This window comes from Varanus komodoensis, unplaced genomic scaffold (genome assembly GCF_004798865.1).
Source record: "Varanus komodoensis strain SLA01 unplaced genomic scaffold, ASM479886v1 scaffold26, whole genome shotgun sequence".
Classification (NCBI taxonomy): domain Eukaryota; kingdom Metazoa; phylum Chordata; class Lepidosauria; order Squamata; family Varanidae; genus Varanus; species Varanus komodoensis.
This window is the reverse complement of record NW_025335684.1, coordinates 562,078-581,733: the sequence shown is the minus strand read 5'-3', so window position 1 is coordinate 581,733 and position 19,656 is coordinate 562,078. Positions and strand designations below refer to the sequence as shown.

Sequence of the window (19,656 nt, the reverse complement as noted above, 5' to 3'; positions counted from 1 at the left end):
TGTGCGGGACGCGCGGGCCCCGCGGCGCCCGGCGAGGGGCCTCTCGCTCCGCCCGCGGGGCTCGGGCCTCCCGGGGGCGCGCAGCTGCCGGGGCCGGGCAGGGCCGGCGCTCCGGAGCCGCTTTCTCTAGGCAGCGGGGACGGCGCTGCTGGCGGAGCCCGCGAAGCTGCGCCGAAAGCGCGCGCGGAGCGGCGGCGTGGAAGCGGCCAAGCGGCCCGCGCGGGAGGGGAGGCGGCTCCCGGGCCGCCCGGACAGCCACCCCGCGCCCCCTTTTTGCCCTGGTGGAAGGAAGCGGTGGGGGGTCAGGAGGGCGGCCGTGCCGCGGGGCGCCTTCGGATGGCCGGGCCAGGCCGATGCTTCGCCGGAGACGCGCAGCCGTGGCCGGCGCCGCGGAGCGGGAAGCAGCCTGGCCGAATGCAGCCGGCGAGCCGGAGGCAGAGCGGGGGCCGGGCGCGCAGCTGCTCCTCCATCGGGCCAGCTCGGGCAGTGGGGTCGAGGAGAGCCCCTCTCCAGGGCCGCCGGGCCGGTTCTCGGCAAGGTGGCTCCCTGGTTCTGTGGTGCCGAGCCGGAGGGGGCTGCCCAGCGACTGCAGAAGGGCCAGGCCGGCATCCCCCAAGTGACCTTCCGTGAGCCACGGTCCCAGATGGGCACCGCTCCTCTCCAGGGCTGCCCTGTGTTCCAGTGCACACTCAGCAGAGTAAACAGGTGTGGCTTGGCTTGCTTACTCTTCACCCAAGGGCCAGTCCTTAGCAAACAGACCCGGAGAGGGAGGGGCCGCCTCGGAGGCAGGAGCAGGAGACTGTTCCGATCTGCAGACCACCGAGCTGGCCCGGTCTGCAACCCGGCACTAAAGCAACAGCCTTGGAGGGGCTCTGGCCAAGGGGCTCCTCCGGTGGGGTAGCCACCCCTCCTCTGCACCCCACCAGCACTTCCTCCTTGTGCCACATCGCAGCTGCAAAAGCCAGTGGGCCGTGCAGCGCTGCCGCTGGAGAAGCGCACTGGGTTCCTGCCCGGGGCCCTGGACTTCGCGGCCAGCCCCCTTTGGATCGTGGCCGTGCAGTGGGAGCGAGGGGGGGTTCGCTGAGCAGCGCATCTTCCCCGGTCGGTGGGCTCCTCCACAGATCAGAGGCTTCTGCAGAATCCCGCCCCGTCCTCTGTGCCCAGGTCTGGAGAGCCACGCGACATCACGTGGCTCGTGGCAGGCCAAGGGCGTGAGCCGGAGCTCGGCACCGTTCCCTTGAGTCCGTCAGGTCAAAAGTAAATACCAAGGAAAGCAAATGTACGGTTCTCACAACCTGCTGAAAGCACTGGAGCCTACCTTTACGGCATGTCGTGAGTGGAGCTGGCTGGAGCTGGGGGCCAGACTAGATGGCCTGGGAACCCTTCTGGCTCACTCTGTTTCTGTGTTCATGGAGAATTACTTGATGGAGCCTGCAGTTTCCTGCTGGAATCGAATTCAGGACCCGAATGCAGACATTCACCTGTCTGGCGCGATTCACACCGTCTCGTGCACCACCCGGCGACACGTCGTCACACGGCCCTGAGCCGACTCCACCAAAAGCACTCAAAGCGGTCCGCTGAAGCAGAAGCGAAGGGGCAAGAAGCATCTGTCCAAGGTGCTGGATTTGCGGTCGCCCCTCCACAGGCGTGAAGGCAGGAAGTCGCCCGTGTCACCAAGAGGACATGCCCGATGGATCAGAGAGATGCTCTCTGCCTGCTCCGATTTCCATCAGCCAATTTATTTAGTTTAGCAAGAAGGCACCGGCGGGGGGAGGGGGTTGCCCTGGAAGGAGCATTCAGAGAGGGGTAATGCAGAAGGCGGGTCTCTCCCTGGCCCAGTCTGGCCATCCCGGGTAGCCGTGTGGAAAATGCCCCCCCTAAGTGGAATTCGGGTCCACCCAGCCCAGAAATTAGCGTGGATCTTTTTAATTGACCGCCCTCCCCCTCCTTCCTGTTGCAAGCGAGGAGGATGCCAGTCTTGGGCAACGGCTGTCACGGACTAATGGCTGCACCCCAGACTGCCTGGAACGAGAACCTGAAAGAACACGAGCGAAACTGCGGAGGCTGGGCCACGCGTGATGCTTGGCTTAGGGGAATTGTAGCACAAGGGCCAGCTCTCGCAGTCTCGTCCCGGGAGGAGGTGCGCTGCTGGCAGACCGGCCCCCCTCGGGATGCCCGGCCCGCCCGGCCCAGAAGGCCTCGTCACGCCCCTCGCTCCTTCCTCCTGCAGGTACGGAAGGAGGGGCGCCTCTGCGGAGCCGCAGGGGGATCATCCAGCTGGCGGGGGCCGTTCAGTGCGCCACTGGCCACTCGGCGCTCGCCTACGTGCGCTACGGGTGCTACTGCGGACTGGGAGGCAGCGGCTGGCCCACCGACAAAGTCGACTGGTAAGACGCAACCTCGCGGCCTATTTTAGGTGCCAGCACCCCCCCCCGAACAAATGCCGCTTTTTGGGGGGGGAAGCTTGCAAGTTGCTCCCTACTGGAGCAAGAGGAGGGAGCACAGAGGGCCACGCAGCCAGCTGTGCAGTGAAAACCAGCCCCCCCCCCGTGGCTCCCCAGCGTGCCTGAAAGTTACGGTATTACAGGACAGAACGGGGAACGCTTCTGGAAATGCCGGGGTGCCCGAGGGTTTTCAGGGGCTCCCTTGCCTCCTGCTCTTTGCAGTACAGACCTTTCTGCTCAAGTAATGCCAAACACGCACTGCCAACTGCGACAGAGGCGCACGCTCGCGGACTGCTCTGCCCGTCCCGAACGAGAACGTGCAAACATGGACGAACGCACCATCTTGAGAGCAGGCAGAACTCCCAGCCACGCCTCGCGCACAAGCTTTCGGTGACAGAGAAACAGCATCTCCGCAGTCGGAAAGACTCGGGATGCCGGCAGTCGCAGTTCTGGCTGGTGACCGCTGCCCTATTTTAAGCTCCGAAAGCCATTCTCTGCTGCTTCCGGCGGCTTGCGGGAAGAGGCGGCTCCTTTAATTGCAGGGCACAGCTGGGGTGGGGAGGGAGGCCTCCGCTGGCACCGGCTCTCCAGCAATGAGTGCCGAAGCTTCCCTCGGCTTTGGGCGGCATGGTGGCAGTCGGGGGGGGGGGGGCGCTTCAGGGGGGCACAGGGGGGACCCCAAGGTTCGGGGGGGGCGAGGGTGCTCCGGAAGCCGGTGGCGGCGAAGAGCAGCCGCGCGAGGCTCCGGCCGAGGGGCCGTGCAGCCCGCTCAGACACGCTTGCCCATGCCGCCAGGTGCTGCTTCCGGCATGACTGCTGCTACACGAAAGCGGAGGAGGAGAGCTGCGCGCCCAAGATGGAGGGCTACAAGTGGGAGTGCGAGGGCAACGAGGCCAAGTGCGGTGAGTCCCGTCGCCCCACCCCTCCCGGGGGAGCTCTGCTGCCCGGTGGCGGACACTTTCCGCGGCCTCCCGTTCCGTTTTCGGCCCACCTGAGTTCCCTCGTAACGTTTGATCCTGGGACCAAGAGCGAGGAGGAACTTCTCAAAACAGCCCGATTAAGATAGGGAACAGGAGGGAGGGAGATGGGTGAATGCCGGGGGGGGGGGGGCAGGCGTAGCGGTATGTGCTGACCCTGCGCAGATCGACGGCAGGGGCCTGGCGTCAGCACCCCCGGCACGGCTGACTGCTTTCCTCTGCAAAGCCCGGAGGGATCTGCAGCAGCCACAGGCAGGAGCTGCGTGGGCTGGCCTACGGCTCCCATCGCCCACAGCCAGCTGGGCAGTCGGGCCACGGGTTGCTCTGGTTGAAACGAGCGGCTTCAGGAAAGTGTCACGTGCGTCCTGCTCTCCTTCCTCTTTCCTAGACGATGTGGACCACGACTGCCAGAAGATCATCTGTGAATGCGACCGGGAATTAGCCAGGTGCCTGGCCAAGGCCCCCTACAACGCCATGTACATTTTCTGGCCAGAAAGCTCATGTGGCGAGCGGAGCCCCAGGTGTGAGGATGACTAGGGCGGCCGGCTGGCGTGGGCCCCACAGCCGCTCGCCGTCTCGGCCACACTTGGCAGCCGCCTCCCGGTGGCAACTACCCGTTTCTTCGGTGTGGCCGGTTGCGTGGCAGCGACCTCACTGCCGGCACAGAGCCCACGGACGGCGGGGGCCCTGCACTCTCCAACGCTGCACACCCTGCCCCTGTCGTGTTAAAATAAAGGTGACCGAGTGTTGCCCCAGTGTGTGCTGCAGCTTCATCAGCCGGAAAGGCGAGCCCCTGTGCACGCAAGGGGAGCCAGCTCCGCCAAGGAACGCTCGCGCCCGCCTCCGCGGATCTTGCTTTGCGCAGCCCAGCCCAGCCCTGGTGCTCTTCCAGGAGGCCTCAGCCCACAGTACGCTTGCGGCCCTTTTATCGGCCCGTTCCTGCTTGGTGGCGCCTCCGTCACGGTCTCTTTTCAGTACATGGCGGAGCGCGACCTGAGGGAAGGCGCATTACGATCAAATGCACCGCAGAGGCTGTGATGTTGAGCGCACGGCCGCACCAGGGCGAGCCGCCACACTGCGGCAGGGGAAGGCGTAGGGCAGGCCTGTGAAACGAAAGCGCGCAAGGTTCAGCTCCGGTCAAGAAGGCCTTGCCTTCCAGAAGCTGGCAGGCGATGGATGTGGTGGTGTGCAGAGGGCTGGGCTTGAGCTGAGGAGGACGTGGCCAGGACGCTCGCCGGGTGGCGCGTGGCCGGTCAGGATGGCTCAGCACACCCACCTCCCCAGACGCTTGTAAGGAAATAAAGGGGGAGGCAGAGAAGAACACCGTATGATCCAAGCATCTTACCACTAGTAAGTATTGGAAAACAAATCTTTGTTTAATTCGTAAAAATGTTAATAGGCAAATCTGAAGATCATATTGATATAAATGCAGAGTCTAAGGGTTTTTTTTTATGGACACCACATTTAACAGGAACATAATCTCAGTTTGGCAAACATTTAACCGATGGCAGTAAAGGTGGCATTTTATGTCTATACAAAAACCACCATTCCACAGTCGATATTTACATGCAGGACACCCTTAAAAAAATAATTGTGGTTGCCAAAGAGACCTAGAAAACTGACACAGCATGAGAAACATTTGCCAAAGGACAGAAAAGTTGGCAGGAGAGAAGGGGGGCCAAGCCAGAGCTGAAGCAGGCCACCTGTTTACTCGACAGCTGCTTGAACACCAACTTCTTTCACGACACAGCCCTTCCGACGAAGCCCGACTGTTTGGAGATTTTGTCGTGCTTCAGAAGGGGGCTGCCACGGCCACCTGGCCCCCACCCCCAAGCAAGTGCTCTGACTATAGTGAGATTATCACATGTCTCCCCAGGGAAAGCGCATCCCCTCCCACTTGCTCCAGCCCTTGCTGCAGAAAGGGGGGGAAAAAAGCAAATACGCTGTTAATCGAACAAAAAAACCCATCAGCATGACTATCGCAGGGAGAAAAATGGCTTTCCATCAGATGGCCCAGGACTTCACACACCAGCAAGCTGCTCTCAAGCCGCCCATCAAAGCACCTGTGTTTCCAGGCGACGCGCCTCCTTCACCACCAGGTCGATATTGATGATCGGATTAAAGTATAAGGCCCAGTAGAAGAGGCAGTTGCACACAAACTGAGGAATAACGGGCCAGAAAAGCACCATCAGGAAGCCCTGGGTTGAAATCTTCCAGAAATGGCTCCACATTCGGTGAGGAATTGTCCTGAAGGGGGAAGGGAAAGAGAGTAGATGGAAAGTGATCTTCAACGCTGCACCGTCTAACTTGACCTCCAAACCCCTTTTTGGACTTGTGCACAGACTGGACTTGGAGCGTCCGTTCAATAAATGCTTCACAGACCAGAGCAAACGATCCTAGCGGCCCGTCCGCAAAACACGCCTTTGAAATGTTTAGCTCTAAGCAAGCTCAGCGTGAAAACTGAGAAGAGGGGAGCAAAGACCAAAGCCAAGCGGGGACATTTTCAAGGGGCTCGTTGGACGCAGACGTTCCACTCGTGCCCACGTGGCAGGGGTACTGCCCTGTGCAGTCTGTGCTGCAAATTAGTTTGTGGAGACACTTCCGGGCCCCCTGGATCCCTCCTGGACTCCAACTATTCTGGCACAGGGCTGGACGAACTACTGCTGCCCCTCAGCAAGAGGCCGGGAGAAGAGCTGTGAGCGCAGGACCGAAAAGGCCTCGTCCGCACGCCGTGCACGACATGAGGGGGGGGCTTGGAACATGACCTACGGGCGGCTGCAGCCCTTTCCTCCCCGCAGCTGCGAGGCGGCTAGCCTGGATGCCGCGAACACTGAAAGACGGGAAGGTCGGACTCCAACTTACTTCAGTTCCCTTCGTGACCACAGCCTCCAGAAGGAGAACAGCTCCAGCACGGACAGAAGCATAGCGTTGACGATGATAAAACGGGAGGTCCAGTAGTGCACCTCTAGCCAATCCCAAGCAAATTCTGCAATTAGTTGGTAAGGCAGGAAAGAGTATTTCACAAAGAATTCCCGCCACTGCTTCCATGCAGGCTCCTTCAGGTCCTGAAGACAGAATTGGGGGTGGGAAAAGGCAGTGAGTACCTTGGGCTCAGATCAGAGGGTCCAGATCACACCCATCACGTTGGTACTAAAAGGAAGAGCAAAATAGATTCTGTGCATGGGGAAATGGGCAACCCACGTCTCCCACGAGGATCACTGGAGTGTGCGCATCGCTCCGCTCGCTCTCACTTCAGCCCAAAGTGACGGCATCGCTCAGGAAGCTGGAGGACAGCGCCCGGTCCCATGCAAAAAATATACACATGCCGGTTCAACCGGGTGCTTAGCGTGTTCATGCTGGCAACAAACCGCTGCCTCCTTCCGCAGCTCTATCTAGAACATGATACGCAGAATTTAACCCTACAGCTTTTGGGACTCAAAACTTCTTTCTGACTCATGGTTTCCGAGGAGCAATTGTGGCAGGCAGGCAGGCAGCCCCCTGGGACAAATGCAGTCTGCAGATCAGTTACTGCCACTTTCAGTTTCTGCTGGGGGCCAGCCAACGCCTAGAACAAGTAAACGTGCAGGAAATGCACCACGTGTCTTCAGAGCACGACTGATCTTTGGGTGCAGCTGCTTCCTGTCAATTAGCACCCGAGGCTGCAGGTGGGCACTCTCCTGCGCCAGCGTTTGTCTGCCTAAAAGGCTCCCTGCAGGCAGAAAAATAGCAGCTCTTCTGGGGAAGACGCGCGTGCGCCGCCTTCTCCCTGAAATGCTAGCTTTCCATTTGTGGGAATCTGGAAGAGTGCTCAGCTTTGCCTTCTGTGAGAATGAGGGATGCTCCTCCCTATCTTCAAACCACGTGGGGCGGGGCGGGGCGGGTGTCCATGTGGCCATAAGCACAGGGAGAGAGACACATGGCACGTGAACAAGGTGCCTTGGCAGGCACGGTCCGGAGCATCACTGGACGGGCCGCCACCTCGACCCCTGGCCGGGCCCAGAGGCCCACTGCCACGTCTCCTGCTTCCACCCTCGGGATTAAGAGCCTGGCCCTGGGCTTCAGCCACCGGGGAACACAGGAGGTGAGGCAGCCCTTCCTGAGCGGCATCCTGCCTTCGCTACCATTGCAGTGGGAAGCCATTTAGAGAGGGCAGAGAGAAGGACTTTAATACAATGCACTTCAGCAGCTGGGGTGATGACGAAACACGCCGACAGGTGTTGGGCAACCCACCTGTGGTCAGCATCTTTGCAGGATCCATCACCGTTTAGTGAACCTCATGGCTATTTTGGATGCCGCTACCTTCCGTTCCTAATGAGCAATCGCAAAGCGCTGTGCCGCTCATAAAAACTGAGGGAGTCAGAAGGCTCCCCCGGGGTCATCTAGTCTGACCTGCGGCTCCAGCCGGCTCCGCTCATGACGTGCCCACCATTCCCGATTCCCACACACCCTTCTGGCGAGCTCTGAACCCTTACCAGCAGCTTCGCGAGCATGTCCTCGAACTCCCCCTCCTGCACAGGACAGATGGTGTGGATGAAGGGGAGGAAGACGTCGGTGTAGTCGAACAGGTACAGGTAAAGCAGCGTGAGGCGAGGGGAGCCCTTCAAGGCGTACAGCAGGAACAGGGACTTCCCAGGATGCACCGCCTGGAACGCAAAGACACCCGTTTCACAAAACAGAAGAGGAAAGTGGCTTCTGCTGAACAATGGTCGGCTCTGCCCCTCCCCGCTTGGGTTTTTGCCCGTGCTTGGCCCTCGCAGTATCTGTCCGGAGGAGGAGATCGCAGCAGGAAGGATGCCTAGACAAGGCCCGTGTAGCAAAGCGGGACCGGTTCCCCTCGTCTCCGTCTTGGTGCGTCAGACGGGTCACAGCAAGCTTTGGGCACCATCTCAGTCCGCGAAATACGAGGGAGCGCGCCCAAGGCCGTGCGGCGGCACTTGCCGAGTGGCCCTCGCGGCGGGGCCCCTCTGCCCCCGACTCGCCTTGTACTCCCACAGGTTCTGTGGCGGCTTCATCCCCAGGACTCTCACACGCTCCAGCTCCATCACGATGGCCTTCCTGTGGCTACTGTTCTCCACGGAGTAAGGAGCCCTTGCCAGGTCCTCACTGGTCAGTGTTAAAAGGAGCCTGCAAGACGAAGAATGGTCAGCGAGGATGCCCTCCCTGCTGCCGGGCCACAGCCAGGCACGTCCAGCGGCACGTGTGCCTAAGAGACCGACGGAAAGCACGGCTGCCTAGTCTACAATCTGGACACGCTCCGAGCGAGACAACTAACAGGGGTCTACACCTAAGAGACCAGCTAATGGCTGAAACTTACTCTGAACACAAATACTTTTGCCCCAGTGTTCGCGTCACCTGAGGGACACAAAACCTTTGATGAGCCATCTTGCACGGAGGTGGCCTCCCCGCACGCCCAGCGCACACAAGCTGGCTGGCCTGCGCACCCCCGCCCAGCTCCTCCTCACCTTCCGTTCACTCTCTCGTGTAAAAAGCTCTCCTTGTAGAGAGTTGCCCAGGGTCCCAGCTGTCCGAGCCAGTGGATCACCTCCTCGGAGGTCCATTTGGCGACAGGCTTGTGCACGAGGAGATCATCTTCTGAATCCCAGCTGCTCCAGTGATAGCCAAGCAAAACCACCTAGAAAGCAGCCGAGAGGGCCCATGAGGCCGCGTGCGCAGGGGAAGGCGGGCTGCCGACCCTCGGCAGAAAAGGATCCTAAAGCGCCTGAGGATCGTTCCAGGCTTGTGTCTGGAAATGCATGGGATAACTGCCCCCCACTGGCACATCCGCTAGCTACGTGACCCTCCAAATAAGAGACCACGCCGCTTTGTGCGACACCAGCTCCGAGGGGGACACGTACCGCCACGCATGTCAGAGCTGTCAGAACGCCCGAGAAAAACCCGCCTCCTCGAGGATTAACTCTCACTACGTTTGGAGCCGCAGATGCCTGATCGCTGCCGTATTTCTGAAAGGCAGCAAGGCTGTAGGACACGTCACTGTTTTGCCGGATATCCTCTTTCCGCTGCTCAATGGCATCTGGAAACAGCTTTTCAATGGCATCTCTAAAAAGGAAAGAGGTTTCACAAGGCACCTCTGTGTGGATCACCATGCTCAGGGCCAGCAGTCCCTCCCCAGGTGAGTGCTCGGGCATGCGCAACGGGAAAGGTCATTGTAAGGATAAGTGGAGAGAAACGCCCATGCCTTCTACAGTCCGCAAACCCCAAAGAAAGTGTAACATAAAATCAATCCAGTTATTTGGGGTGGTTTATCCGAGCCACCTCTTACAAGCCAGGAAAAGCAGCCCGGCTGGCTATTTTTGTAAGCCGCCCCGAGGCTTTTTGCAAAGGGGGTGGCATAGAAATGTTCTAAATAAATAAATAAATAAATATTCAGTGTAGCCCAAGGAAGAGTAGTACAACACAGACAGGCCAGAAGGGCCTCTAAAACCACATCCTGCAGGTGTTGACATAGAAAAAAAGGCCTACAACTCCCAGCATGCCCTAGCCAGCATGCAAGGCCTCTTCTCTAGCTCAACGTACATAAGACTGCATCCCAAACATTGTTAACAAGGGTGGCAGGAATGGACATTCTGGAACCAATTGTTCTGATTAAGTGAAGGAGACGAAGCAACACCCCAAACATCGTGTGACGATCCCACAGGCACCATGGTGGGTGCACACTGTGCTACAATCACCTGAGGAGGATGTTAACCTTGGGGAACCCTTCCCATTTCCCTCTGCATTCGGGACACTCATTCTTCTTGGAGGACGTCCACCACAACGCTAGGCAATGTCTGCAGAAGCTGTGCCCACAGTTCAGAGTGGTGGGATCAACAAGGATATCATAGCAGCAGTGGCAAGACAACTCTCTCACTGATATCTGTCGGCCGATCCCAGAAGCGGCAGCAGGCGACTGGTCGTCCAGCCTCCTCGTCAGCAAATTTTCACTCTCCTCCATAGTCTGTGGGTGCCCAAAGGGCACTCCGCGTTCCTAACTCTGGAAGATGGATGAAAGGAGACTGTTGTACCCATGCAAGGGAGACCAAGCCATGACCTCACCTTCAGTTCCAAGGGACTGCAAACGCAAATTGTCTCACAAAAGTAATGCAGTCAGATCGGGCCTGGACTTTAGATTATGAATTTCCCATTTGAATAATATAAGAATAACTATGGAATGCAGCCAATTACCTAGGGCGGTTTGGCTCTCCCACACTGGAGGCATTCGAAAGGCAGCTGGATACCCGTCTATCGGGGTGCTTTAACCAGGAGCCCTGCATTACGCACTCAGCGGCCTTAAAGGTCCCTTCCAGCTCTACTCTTTTATGATTTTGTGATTAGGTCCTTAACTGATGTACAGCCTCACATTAAAAACAGAATAAAGCACTCTATTAAATAAATGGCTTGAGGGAAACAAATCTAGGAAGAACTCTGACAATTATTATTAAGTTGATTTCAGATTATTTAGCTTTATGAATATAAAGATTTCTAACAAGCAGGTCAATTAAAAGATCTTATTCTTAATGTTAGCCAAGAAAAACTTAACTATGCACAAATCATGTACTGCCGAGCATATGACCTTTGCCGACCTTTGTTTTCCCAAGTGTACTAACAGGACATCCAATTTGAATGCCCATTTTCAGCATGAATTTTTGTCAGCATTAGCCATTTTTTTCATACCAACATAAAGAAGCTCTTTACCTACCTGTGGGCAACACCACACCTCACATTTCTCTGGTTCTACCAAGGAAATAGCTGTTGGTTCTAAAGGGGAATATAAAGCAAGCAGTCTTCACAAAGGCAGACCAAATGCCCATGAAGAAATCTCCAACAGTTGCAAATAATATTGATCCACTAGCTTACGAAGGGCCTGTTTCACCCCTCCCAGAAGGAACGAATCCTTATAAGACCCTTGAACTGCGACCCGATGCCTGAGTCTTGTTTTTTTCCTCCTCCCTCCCAATCCCCTTTCCTTTTGTGCTGTGTCTCTTAGAGAGAATCCCAGAAGGCAGGGGCTGCTTCCTTATCCCATGAGAGCCGCTCACTCGGGAAGCCTTTCCGGGCCGACGAGCAGGCAAACGGGCCGCCCAGCACCGCGAACCCGCTGCTCCCCGCCTCAGAGACGCCGCGGCCTGCAGGGAGCGCCCCTCACCCCCGCCTTCCTCAGCATGGCGCCCTTCAGAGGCCGCGGACTACAACTCCCACCCTGCCCCAGCCCGCAGGCCAAGACATGCAGGGGAGCATCCGCCCCTGCCTCACGCAGGTGCTGCCGCGGCAACGCTGGGCAAAGCCCGCCCGTGATTCCCTCACACCCCCAAATGCGGGGGGGCGGGGCATACCAGAGGCCGCGGCAGCGGCGCCCCCGCCCCACAAGCCCCCCGGGGCCGCCGCGGCCCCTCCCGCTCCCGCTCATCTCCGCCTCCTCAGCCGGGCCCCGCAGGCACTCGCTTCCGGCTGCGCCTGCGCATTCACGACCTCCACTGACCTCTTACCGCGGGGAGAGAGCCACTGCGCACGCGCACCTTCCGAGAGGGCCGGAGGGACAACCTCCTGGATGTCCTCGAGCGACACTTACGCTAGCCAACTCGCGAAAAAGTAACCTGCGGATAGAGCGGTTCCGCCGTGGAGGTCCTGTCACGCACCTCCAAGGCGGCGCCCTGGAAAGAGAAACCGGAAATGCGGCCTGCCTTGAAGCCATTATCCTTTTCTGCCCGCTGCTCTCTGTGACGCAGGCGATGGGAAAGGACAGAGCCAGCCACGCTTGTTTTTGAATCTAAAGGAGCGGAGATCGCCATACAATGTCCAGAAATGCCTGTGGCAGCGAGCGCAGGTCACTCCTAGACGGGACACATTCACCAACTGGGATCCTTTGACGCCATCTTTAAAATGGGCAGCTGCTCCTAAGAGCCAGCGAAGTGTGCCCGGACCTGGGCGTGGTTTCGTGACTGGGCTGCGGAAAGGGGGCGGGTTTTCCCATTCCTTCTTCCTCGCGGGGACAACAACCCTGCGGTGTAGCCTGGTCTTATTTACACATGGTGGCTTGCGCCCAGAGTTCATCATGCTTAGGGCAGGCTCAGTGTTAGAGCTACCGTGGTTAGGCGATCCGGAGTGTGGACCTGGGACTCAGGAGATCTGGGCTCTAGTCCCCTCTCACCATGGACTTCACTGGGTGACTTTGGGCCAGTCACAACCTACCTCACAGGATTGTTGTTGTGAGGATGAGATAGAGGAGTAGGAGAATTATGTACACTGCCCTGAATTCCTTGAAAGCAAAAAAGGCAGGATATGTATAAATGAATAAATGAATCTGATTTATGACTAAAGTGTCCCATCGATTTTAGGCAGGCCAGGCAGTGCTGTGCGATTCCTATTTTCAGGGGCGGCTGAAAAAGTCCCGACGCCCAGCCAGGCCCTCCCTTCCCCCAGCCTTGTTGTTACGTGGGTGGCGACAGCGTCTGAACTAAACTTGGCTGCTCAGGAATGTCAGAGAAGTCTGCGGATCTCATCTATTCTAAGAACAAACCCGGGTCTCTTTTAGCCAGCAGGGTGGAACTTGAGTGTCTAGGAGGCAGGGGGGGATTCTCAGCAGCCGCCCTTCCTTCCCTCCCTCCCTCCGCAAGGCCAGAGGGTACGAGGGGCTCCTCTCAGCCAGACGCTGGACCAGACCTCCCCAGTCCACAGGACTGGAGCATGACCTGGAAGGCCTGTGCAGCTCTCAGGATGGTGGGAACCCAGCAAATGTTGACCATCTACCTGATCCTTGCCACAATCTGTCTCCGGGGCATCCTGCTCCAGCAACCTGGGACAGGGGAGCAAAGGAAGCCCTTCTTTGAAAGGTTCAGGCGGCTGGAGGAGCAGGTGAGCCAGCCCAGGGTGGGGGCCAAACGGAGGGGGCAACCGGGGCAGAACTTTGGTGTGTGGTGGGTCCTTTTCTTCATTCCAGAAGAGAGTCAGGAACCAAACAAAAAAATACTGGGTTTCTGTAAGAAGTAACAAGATGGAGGCAGGTGTGAGAAAACACTGGAGGGCCACGAGTGGAAGGTGGTCATGTCGGACCCGCATGAAATTCCAGGGCTGAGGCAGGCTGGTGGTGACAAAGGCCTCGTCTGGAGGCAACCCGGTTCGGGCACCAGTTTCTTTCTGGGCGAGCAGACCTGTTATTTGGCCACCAGGAGCTGAGAAGAGCGGAGTTTGCTGGCTCCTGCCAGGGACCTCGGAGCAAGGCAGGCTTCGCGGATGGAGAGGCAGGGCACCCAAGGGCTGGAGCTGCCTGCCTGGCAACAGCTATACTGGGCGCAGATAAATAAAGCCCTGGGGCGTGTGGAGGAAGCGCCGCCTTCGCTCCATCCCGTTCGCCCACCTGCACGGGCTGCTGTCCTCAGGGAGGGCCGGTGGCCGCACCGGTGCGGCCCCTCCACGCGAGAGCCACGCCTGGGGCGCTTGTGCTGCGTTGTGGAACCAGCGCGGCTGAGCTCCCTCTGGTGTGCTCAGCGTCTCTTGCAGGGCCTCGTTTCGCCTCAGACCCCACTGGAAGCCTCTGCCGTTCTGATACTCCAGGCTTGTTCGCCTGCCAGAAGCCATTTTGGTCTGGGTTAGCTTCTCTGCCAGCAGGAACGCGCCTCACGGGCTCCCTGAAATGTGTGTCCGTGCATGTTAAGTTACGTTGTGAGGGAAGGGCTCCGCGGGCGCCGCTCTTTCCCTGTCGTGCGGAGCTGCACCGGGAGACGAGGAGGATGCAGGGCTACTCCCGCAGCCTCACTGAGAATGGCTTGATCTTCCCTCCCTTCCCCAGTCCCCTTCTGGGCCTGGCAGCATCCCTTAGACTGTAAGTCAGCAGGTGAGGCCTGTCTTGTTTTGCTGATCAAGGTTCCTTGGGGCCTTTTGGCTGAAGGGCAGGATAAAAATGCGTCAGAGAAGCCCCACGGCTTCAGAGAGTCTTTGAGAGGAAAGCACCCCAAAGAAACCCGTAGTCATAAAGGGAGGATTCAAACACTTGCGGTCACAAGGAAAAGAATGAGCTGCGCATCCCTGAGTCTTATCCGCATGGATGGATGTTTTCCACTTAACGCTATAAATACGCCGCGCTCGTTGTCACGGTTCCTCTTGCTAAATATAGTGGGCTTTGCTCATCCGCTCCAAGGAGGCGCCCCATTCCGTGCCGCTGTTCCCTTGCTTGCTCCAAGGGAGGAGCCGCCCCACACAAGAATGCGTGGAGTGGGCCTCCCTACCTGTTGGATCCGCCGTTCACCTCTGAGTTCCCCGTGCCCCGAAGGAGCTGAGCTGAGCTGAGCACGCGTGTTTCCCGCCTTCACCCTCAACAACGCTGTGAGGTTGGCTGACTCATGAGAGCGCGGTGCCCACGCAGAAAACACTGTGGCAAAGCAGGGATTTGGACCCCAGGGCTAAGTTCGGCTCCGGAGCCCAGCGGCCTCTGACCTTGTGTCCTGCAAAAGTGTATGACTACAGCTCCCATCATGTCCAGCCAGCAGGGCCGGTTGCCCGGATGCTAGTCCTGCATTCTATGGTCTTAGTGGTCTTAGTCACACTGGAAACCCTTTGGGCACCAAAGGTGGGATACGGAAAGGGTGGGGAAGGGGAAGGGATCGTTGGGCCATGAGCGGCGTCCGATTCCAGCCGTCGGCCCTCCTCATCTGTTGGGCCTCAGCTCCATCAGCCCCAGCCATCATGGCCAATGATCAAGAATTCTGGGAACTGTAGTCCAAAACGTCTGGCGCGCAGCAGGGCGTGCTCGCACGGAGGTGGAGGCTGTGCCGAGGCCCTTGTCCCAGGCTGGTGCACGGGCGGGGGGGGGGGCTGCGCCGTCCTTCCCCAGCACGTCCCCCACACGCGCAGCGAGCGCTCCCAGCCCAACCCGGCCTGTCTTTCCGCCTTCTCCCAGTTCCGCCGCTTCCAGGAGGTCACCCTCTTGCGCTTCCATGAGATTGCCGGGAATCACAACGTCTCCCAGGATGCCGATGCCCAGCTCGAGCGCCTGCGCGGAAGGCAGGAGGCCCTGGAGTCGGCGGCCAACGAGACCCACGCGGCCACGCGGCAGGAGCTTGGGCGCCTCAGAGCCCAGCTGAAGAAGCTGCGGCGCAAGACCGGCGAGCAGGAGGCGCGGCTCACGGCCCTGCAGGAGGCCTGGCAGGAGAGCACGGCAGGGGCGCAGCGCCAGGAGGCGCTCCTGGCCGACCTAGCCCGGGACGTCGCCAGCCAGCGGGAGGCCGGCCGGGCCGTGCGTGCCGCCCAGCAGAGCCTGCAGAAGGCCCTGGAGGGCGTCCAGGACGCCCTGAAGAGCCAGGGCAGTAAGCTGGGCGATGTGGAGCGGCAGCTGAGCAGTTCTGGCCCCCGCGGGGCCCTTCCGCCCGTCCGGCCGGCCACAGCCCACCTCCTGGGTCAGGCTGCCCAGGGAAAGGGGCCAGAGGCGGCAGCCGGGCAGAGTCCGACCCTGAGAAAGCTCCAAGCCAAGCGCCGGCAAAAGGCGAGGCTGCAGCAGGAGGGCAGCCGCCTCATGGCCCTGTCCCAGGATCACGGGGAACAGAGTGCCGTCCCCACGGCTCGGGCACTGCCCCTGCCGGAGTTGGAAGCAGACGCTGCCTCTCTGCTGGACCCGCAGGCTCTCCGTCAGCCCGCTTCAGTCCAGGGCCGGGTCCCGGAAGGGCCTCTGCAGGGCCTCCGTCAGCCAGGGGCAGGTAGGTACCACGGGATGCTGCGGGCTGACCCCGAGGCTCCGTGAGGCGTTTGCCACAAGCATCTGATTCTGACCGGCAGCAGGCAGTGGGGCTCGGGGCAGGGCTGGCCCCTAGATTTTCACCCGGAATCTGCCGTGGGTCTGGTGGCATGGCAGTGCCTTCCCTCTGGTGTGAGGGGGGTGCTCATGTGCTGGGGGCTCCAGGGATCCCGGCAGAGACCGCCTATCGAAGGCCCGGCACACCGGGAAGGCTTCCGCCTGGGTGCCAGCTGCTGGCACGGCTCCCACTGAGCAGCAGAGCGAGCAGTGGGGGGATCCCTCCCCCCCCCCCCCGTGCCACTGTGCCCTGCGTCACACGCCTCCTGATGGCCTCTCTCTTCCTCTTCCCGCTGCCAGTCTGCAACGTGGGCTCCATGCTGGTTTTCCCAAACGCTTCCACAGAGAACTTTGCGGTCATCCAGCCGGGCCCCCGCACCAGCCTGCTGGAACTGAGCGTCTGTAGCTGGGTGCGCACCCCCGCCGGCTACCTGGGCACGATCCTGTCTTACGCCACAGAAGAGAACGACAACAAGCTGGTCCTGCACGGCAGGGACGTTGCTCCGCGGAGCGCCGTCCACTTCGTCATCGGCGACCCCGCTTTCCGGGAGCTGCCCGTGGGCCGGGTCCTCGATGGCACGTGGCATCACCTCTGTACCATCTGGTCCTCCATCCAGGGGCGCTACTGGTTCTTTGTGGACAGGCGGCTGGTCTCCATGGGCTCCAGGTTCCGGAGGGGCTACGAGATCCCCCCCGGAGGCTCCCTCATCCTGGGCCAGGAGCAAGATGTGCTGGGGGGCGGCTTCGAGCCCTCCGAAGCGTTTGTGGGGTTCCTGGCTGGCTTTGCCATGTGGGATCGCGCGCTCTCGCCTGGGGAGGTCTCTGGCCTCGCTGTCGGAAGTGGGCTGCCCCGCGGGCCCCTCCTCACCCTGGCCGATGTCTCTGCCCTGCACGGATCCGTGCGGAAGGTGAACTGCACCTGCCTCGAACTCTGCCTGTAATTCTCCCCCGCCGAATCTCTGCACCGGAGGATCCAGAATCCAAGTAACCTCCAGTTCGTTCTGCAGGCTTTTCTCCTGGAAAACGACGTGGTGGGAAGAGCTCCTTGAAGGATGCTGCGGTCGTGCCCAAGGCAGCTCAGCTCCACGAACAGAAGCGTCCAGAAGTCAGAGTTGAAAGCAGGAAGAATCAAGTGGGCCGAGGGTTTGGTGCAGACTTGTTGCGAGGCCAGTCAGGGGCACCGTTCGGGCCGTGACGTTGCCCGGGTGATCTTGCCTGCTCCTCCTTCGCTGCCCCATGCCTCCGGTCTGCTTCCTGGAAGTTCTTCTCCATGCTCTCCATGGCTCAGGCCTTCCCCGACTGCGGACCTTCACATAACCAGACTGAAGCCATGCAGTGGAAGACCGGGCAGATCCCGCTGGTCTGAAGCACACACAGAGGACATTTTCGCCCAGCGGCAAGCACAAGCACCTGCCCGGCATCAGCTGCACATTTATGAGCAGGCCTCCGGTCTCATAGCACATGCTTTTAATCATGGGCACTACAAGGGCGATCTGTGAAGAAATATGCACATTAATTCCTTATAATTTTCTTCATTTGCCTTCTTTTTCTTAGAAAGTTTTTCTCTCTTACTTAGAATGTTTTCTATCCATCTTATATTTCTTAAACCAAATGTACTCCATAACCTGTTTGACTTTGCTATACTGGATAAAGAGAAATACGTCTTGGAGTGACTCAATGTATCCTCAATGTCCTCATGGTTTTGAAAAGAAATGTTTTTAGTTCCCTCTCTCTGATCTGCCTGGCCATCTGTGGCCATACGCATTGGCACCGCAATCAGGCTTCTTTGCCATGCTGAAAACTAGCGAGTAATCCAGCCGCTCAGAACGACGGTGCCCTGCCGGTTCTCCGCCGCTGCCGGCGTGTCGTTGGGGCCCTGTGGGATTCCGCACACCCTCGCAGGGGGAGAAGACCCACGGGAGACGACACGGCGGTGCTAACGCCAAAGGGGTCGCTCTTGCATCCCGCTCGTGGCCTTCCCTGCGTGGCCCCTGGCTGGCCGCTGCGCCGGCACAGGCAAGCCTCAGCCCCGATCCTGCGTGGTGCTCCCGCCACCCTGAACGGCTGCGGCAAGGGGAGGGGTCCTTGATTTGGCTGTGCCATTTGGTCCAGCGATTGCCCCGACTGGAGAAGGCTCGCCATCCGTAGACAGAGCACAGATTCAGGCTGGAGCCATAGAGGGGCAAACGGGGGTGTTCCCAGCAGGCAGGGGGGCGTGGGGCGGCCCCACCCCATCAGGAAGGGGACCCATTTCCCAGTCCTGGGAGGAGAGTGAGCCTGGAGCATCCAAGGCTGGAGGGGTGTGGCAGAGAGGCCCGAGTCCAGAAATGGGAGCACGAGCCCCTGGCTGCCCCCTCAGCCCAGGGAGCTACTGCAGCCTTCCCTCCCCAACCCGGTGCCCTTCAGACAAGGGGGCTCCGGCGTGCGTCCACGCCACCTGGTAGCAGAGGGGGCGGCAGGCCCGCGGGGTGGCTTTCCACGCTCTCGCTCATGGTGCCCTTGCAGCTGGTGCGAGGAAAGGGAGGCCGTCCTGCCCTCAGCAGCAGCCTTGTGCCGGCCCACGTGCCTGGGGAACAGGCTGGTCAGGATGGGAAGTTCAGTGACAGGCCATGAATCAGCAGGCCGAGGGCCTCGAGTCACGGCTGCCTCTTCCCGCATTTCGCTGCTTCCCTTTGTCGCCTTCTGCAGCCCCAGAACGGCGAAGGAACGAAGAGGTCGACTTCAGGGAATGAAGCGGCGTGCACGGGGTCAAGGGCTGCCCGTGGAACCCTTCTCCCCGGCCTCAGGGGGGAGATTGTTCCCCGCACTGACAATCGGCTGTTAACCGGGGGCGGGAGGTGCGCTCAGAGGCTCCTCAGCCACTGCTCTCTCCACACGAAAGCATGGCCACCATACTTCGGTTGGGTGGGGCATGTCTCCAGAAAGTGTGCGTGAGCCACCCGGCGGGCTGGAGGAGCTCAGGGATCTGCAGAACATTTGCAAATGCCGATTCGGGCGTGTAAATGCACGCCTGAGCAGAACTGGGGGAAGCGAAGCAGGATAAAAAGCAGCCCACGAAAGTGGGCAAGCGTGGCCAGGCTGCTCCACGGCGGGTCCCTCTGCCCGCCCCCGCCTCAGCTTTCCCCTCCCAGCGCGGGATGCGAGGGCTTCGTGAGGCCTGCGCGGGTCCCCTCCGGTGCACGCATCTTGCGAGTGCGGGACGGCGCTTCGGCGCGGGACCGTTGCTCAGGGGGCACGTGCAGCAGGCAAGCCGCGCAGGCGCAGCAGCAGCAGGGAGTCCACGCAAGGCGAGGCCCGCGCGGAGCAGCGCGCACGGGGGAAGCGGGCGGGCGGCGCCAGAAGCGGGGCTCTCCGGAGGACTACAGCTCCCACGATGCCGCGGGAGGAGGCGGGCGGGCGCGGTCACGTGCGGCGAGCGGGCGCCGCCCACGTGACCGCCGCCGCCGCCGAGCGCATC

General features: G+C 60.0%; 4 protein-coding genes across 5 annotated transcripts in view; 2 read left to right on the top strand and 2 right to left on the bottom strand.

The window, feature by feature from the left end:
* PLA2G10 (phospholipase A2 group X) overlaps positions 1-4,171 on the top strand; it is a 4,490-nt gene extending 319 nt beyond the window's left edge. Inside the window, exons 2-4 of the mRNA XM_044433643.1 lie at positions 2,231-2,387; positions 3,240-3,346; positions 3,810-4,171. Coding sequence (XP_044289578.1) covers positions 2,231-2,387; positions 3,240-3,346; positions 3,810-3,958 — 413 coding nt within the window. The 3' untranslated portion in view covers positions 3,959-4,171. The remainder of the gene's footprint in view (positions 1-2,230; positions 2,388-3,239; positions 3,347-3,809) is intronic.
* ZC3H7A (zinc finger CCCH-type containing 7A) overlaps positions 1-11,756 on the bottom strand; it is a 44,167-nt gene extending 32,411 nt beyond the window's left edge. The window contains exon 1 of the mRNA XM_044433270.1: positions 11,752-11,756. The gene's annotated coding sequence lies outside the window, so the exon portion shown is untranslated. The remainder of the gene's footprint in view (positions 1-11,751) is intronic.
* On the bottom strand, positions 4,777-11,770 carry BFAR (bifunctional apoptosis regulator). Of its 2 annotated transcripts, none has more exons than XM_044433272.1 (9): positions 11,752-11,770; positions 11,118-11,176; positions 10,111-10,412; positions 9,277-9,478; positions 8,884-9,053; positions 8,401-8,545; positions 7,894-8,064; positions 6,284-6,486; positions 4,777-5,668 (listed from the first exon to the last, which is right to left on the bottom strand). In XM_044433272.1, exons 3-9 carry the CDS (start codon positions 10,371-10,373, stop codon positions 5,476-5,478), a joined length of 1,347 nt encoding a protein of 448 aa, XP_044289207.1. In that variant the 5' UTR covers positions 10,374-10,412; positions 11,118-11,176; positions 11,752-11,770; the 3' UTR covers positions 4,777-5,475. The 2 variants fall into 2 exon arrangements, with proteins under 2 accessions (XP_044289207.1, XP_044289206.1); XM_044433271.1 differs by lacking the exon at positions 11,752-11,770 and adding an exon at positions 11,458-11,476.
* Positions 11,771-13,132: 1,362 nt separating this feature from the next.
* PTX4 (pentraxin 4) lies at positions 13,133-17,140 on the top strand. The gene is made up of 3 exons (XM_044433642.1): positions 13,133-13,270; positions 15,312-16,104; positions 16,500-17,140. The coding sequence occupies exons 1-3, from the start codon at positions 13,133-13,135 to the stop codon at positions 17,138-17,140; spliced, it is 1,572 nt and encodes a 523-aa protein (XP_044289577.1).
* The last annotated feature ends 2,516 nt before the right edge of the window (positions 17,141-19,656 follow it).

Coding starts and splice junctions, on each gene's coding strand:
- BFAR (XM_044433272.1), bottom strand. CDS start 10,373: ATGGAGGAGAGTGAAAATTTGCTGACGAGGAGGCTGGACGACCAGTCG. Junction 6,487..7,893: donor ACATGCTCGCGAAGCTGCTG/GTAAGGGTTCAG, acceptor TTCTGTCTTCAG/GACCTGAAGGAGCCTGCATG. Junction 5,669..6,283: donor TGGTCACGAAGGGAACTGAA/GTAAGTTGGAGT, acceptor TTCCCCCTTCAG/GACAATTCCTCACCGAATGT.
- PTX4 (XM_044433642.1), top strand. CDS start 13,133: ATGGTGGGAACCCAGCAAATGTTGACCATCTACCTGATCCTTGCCACA. Junction 13,271..15,311: donor TCAGGCGGCTGGAGGAGCAG/GTGAGCCAGCCC, acceptor GCCTTCTCCCAG/TTCCGCCGCTTCCAGGAGGT. Junction 16,105..16,499: donor CCTCCGTCAGCCAGGGGCAG/GTAGGTACCACG, acceptor TCCCGCTGCCAG/TCTGCAACGTGGGCTCCATG.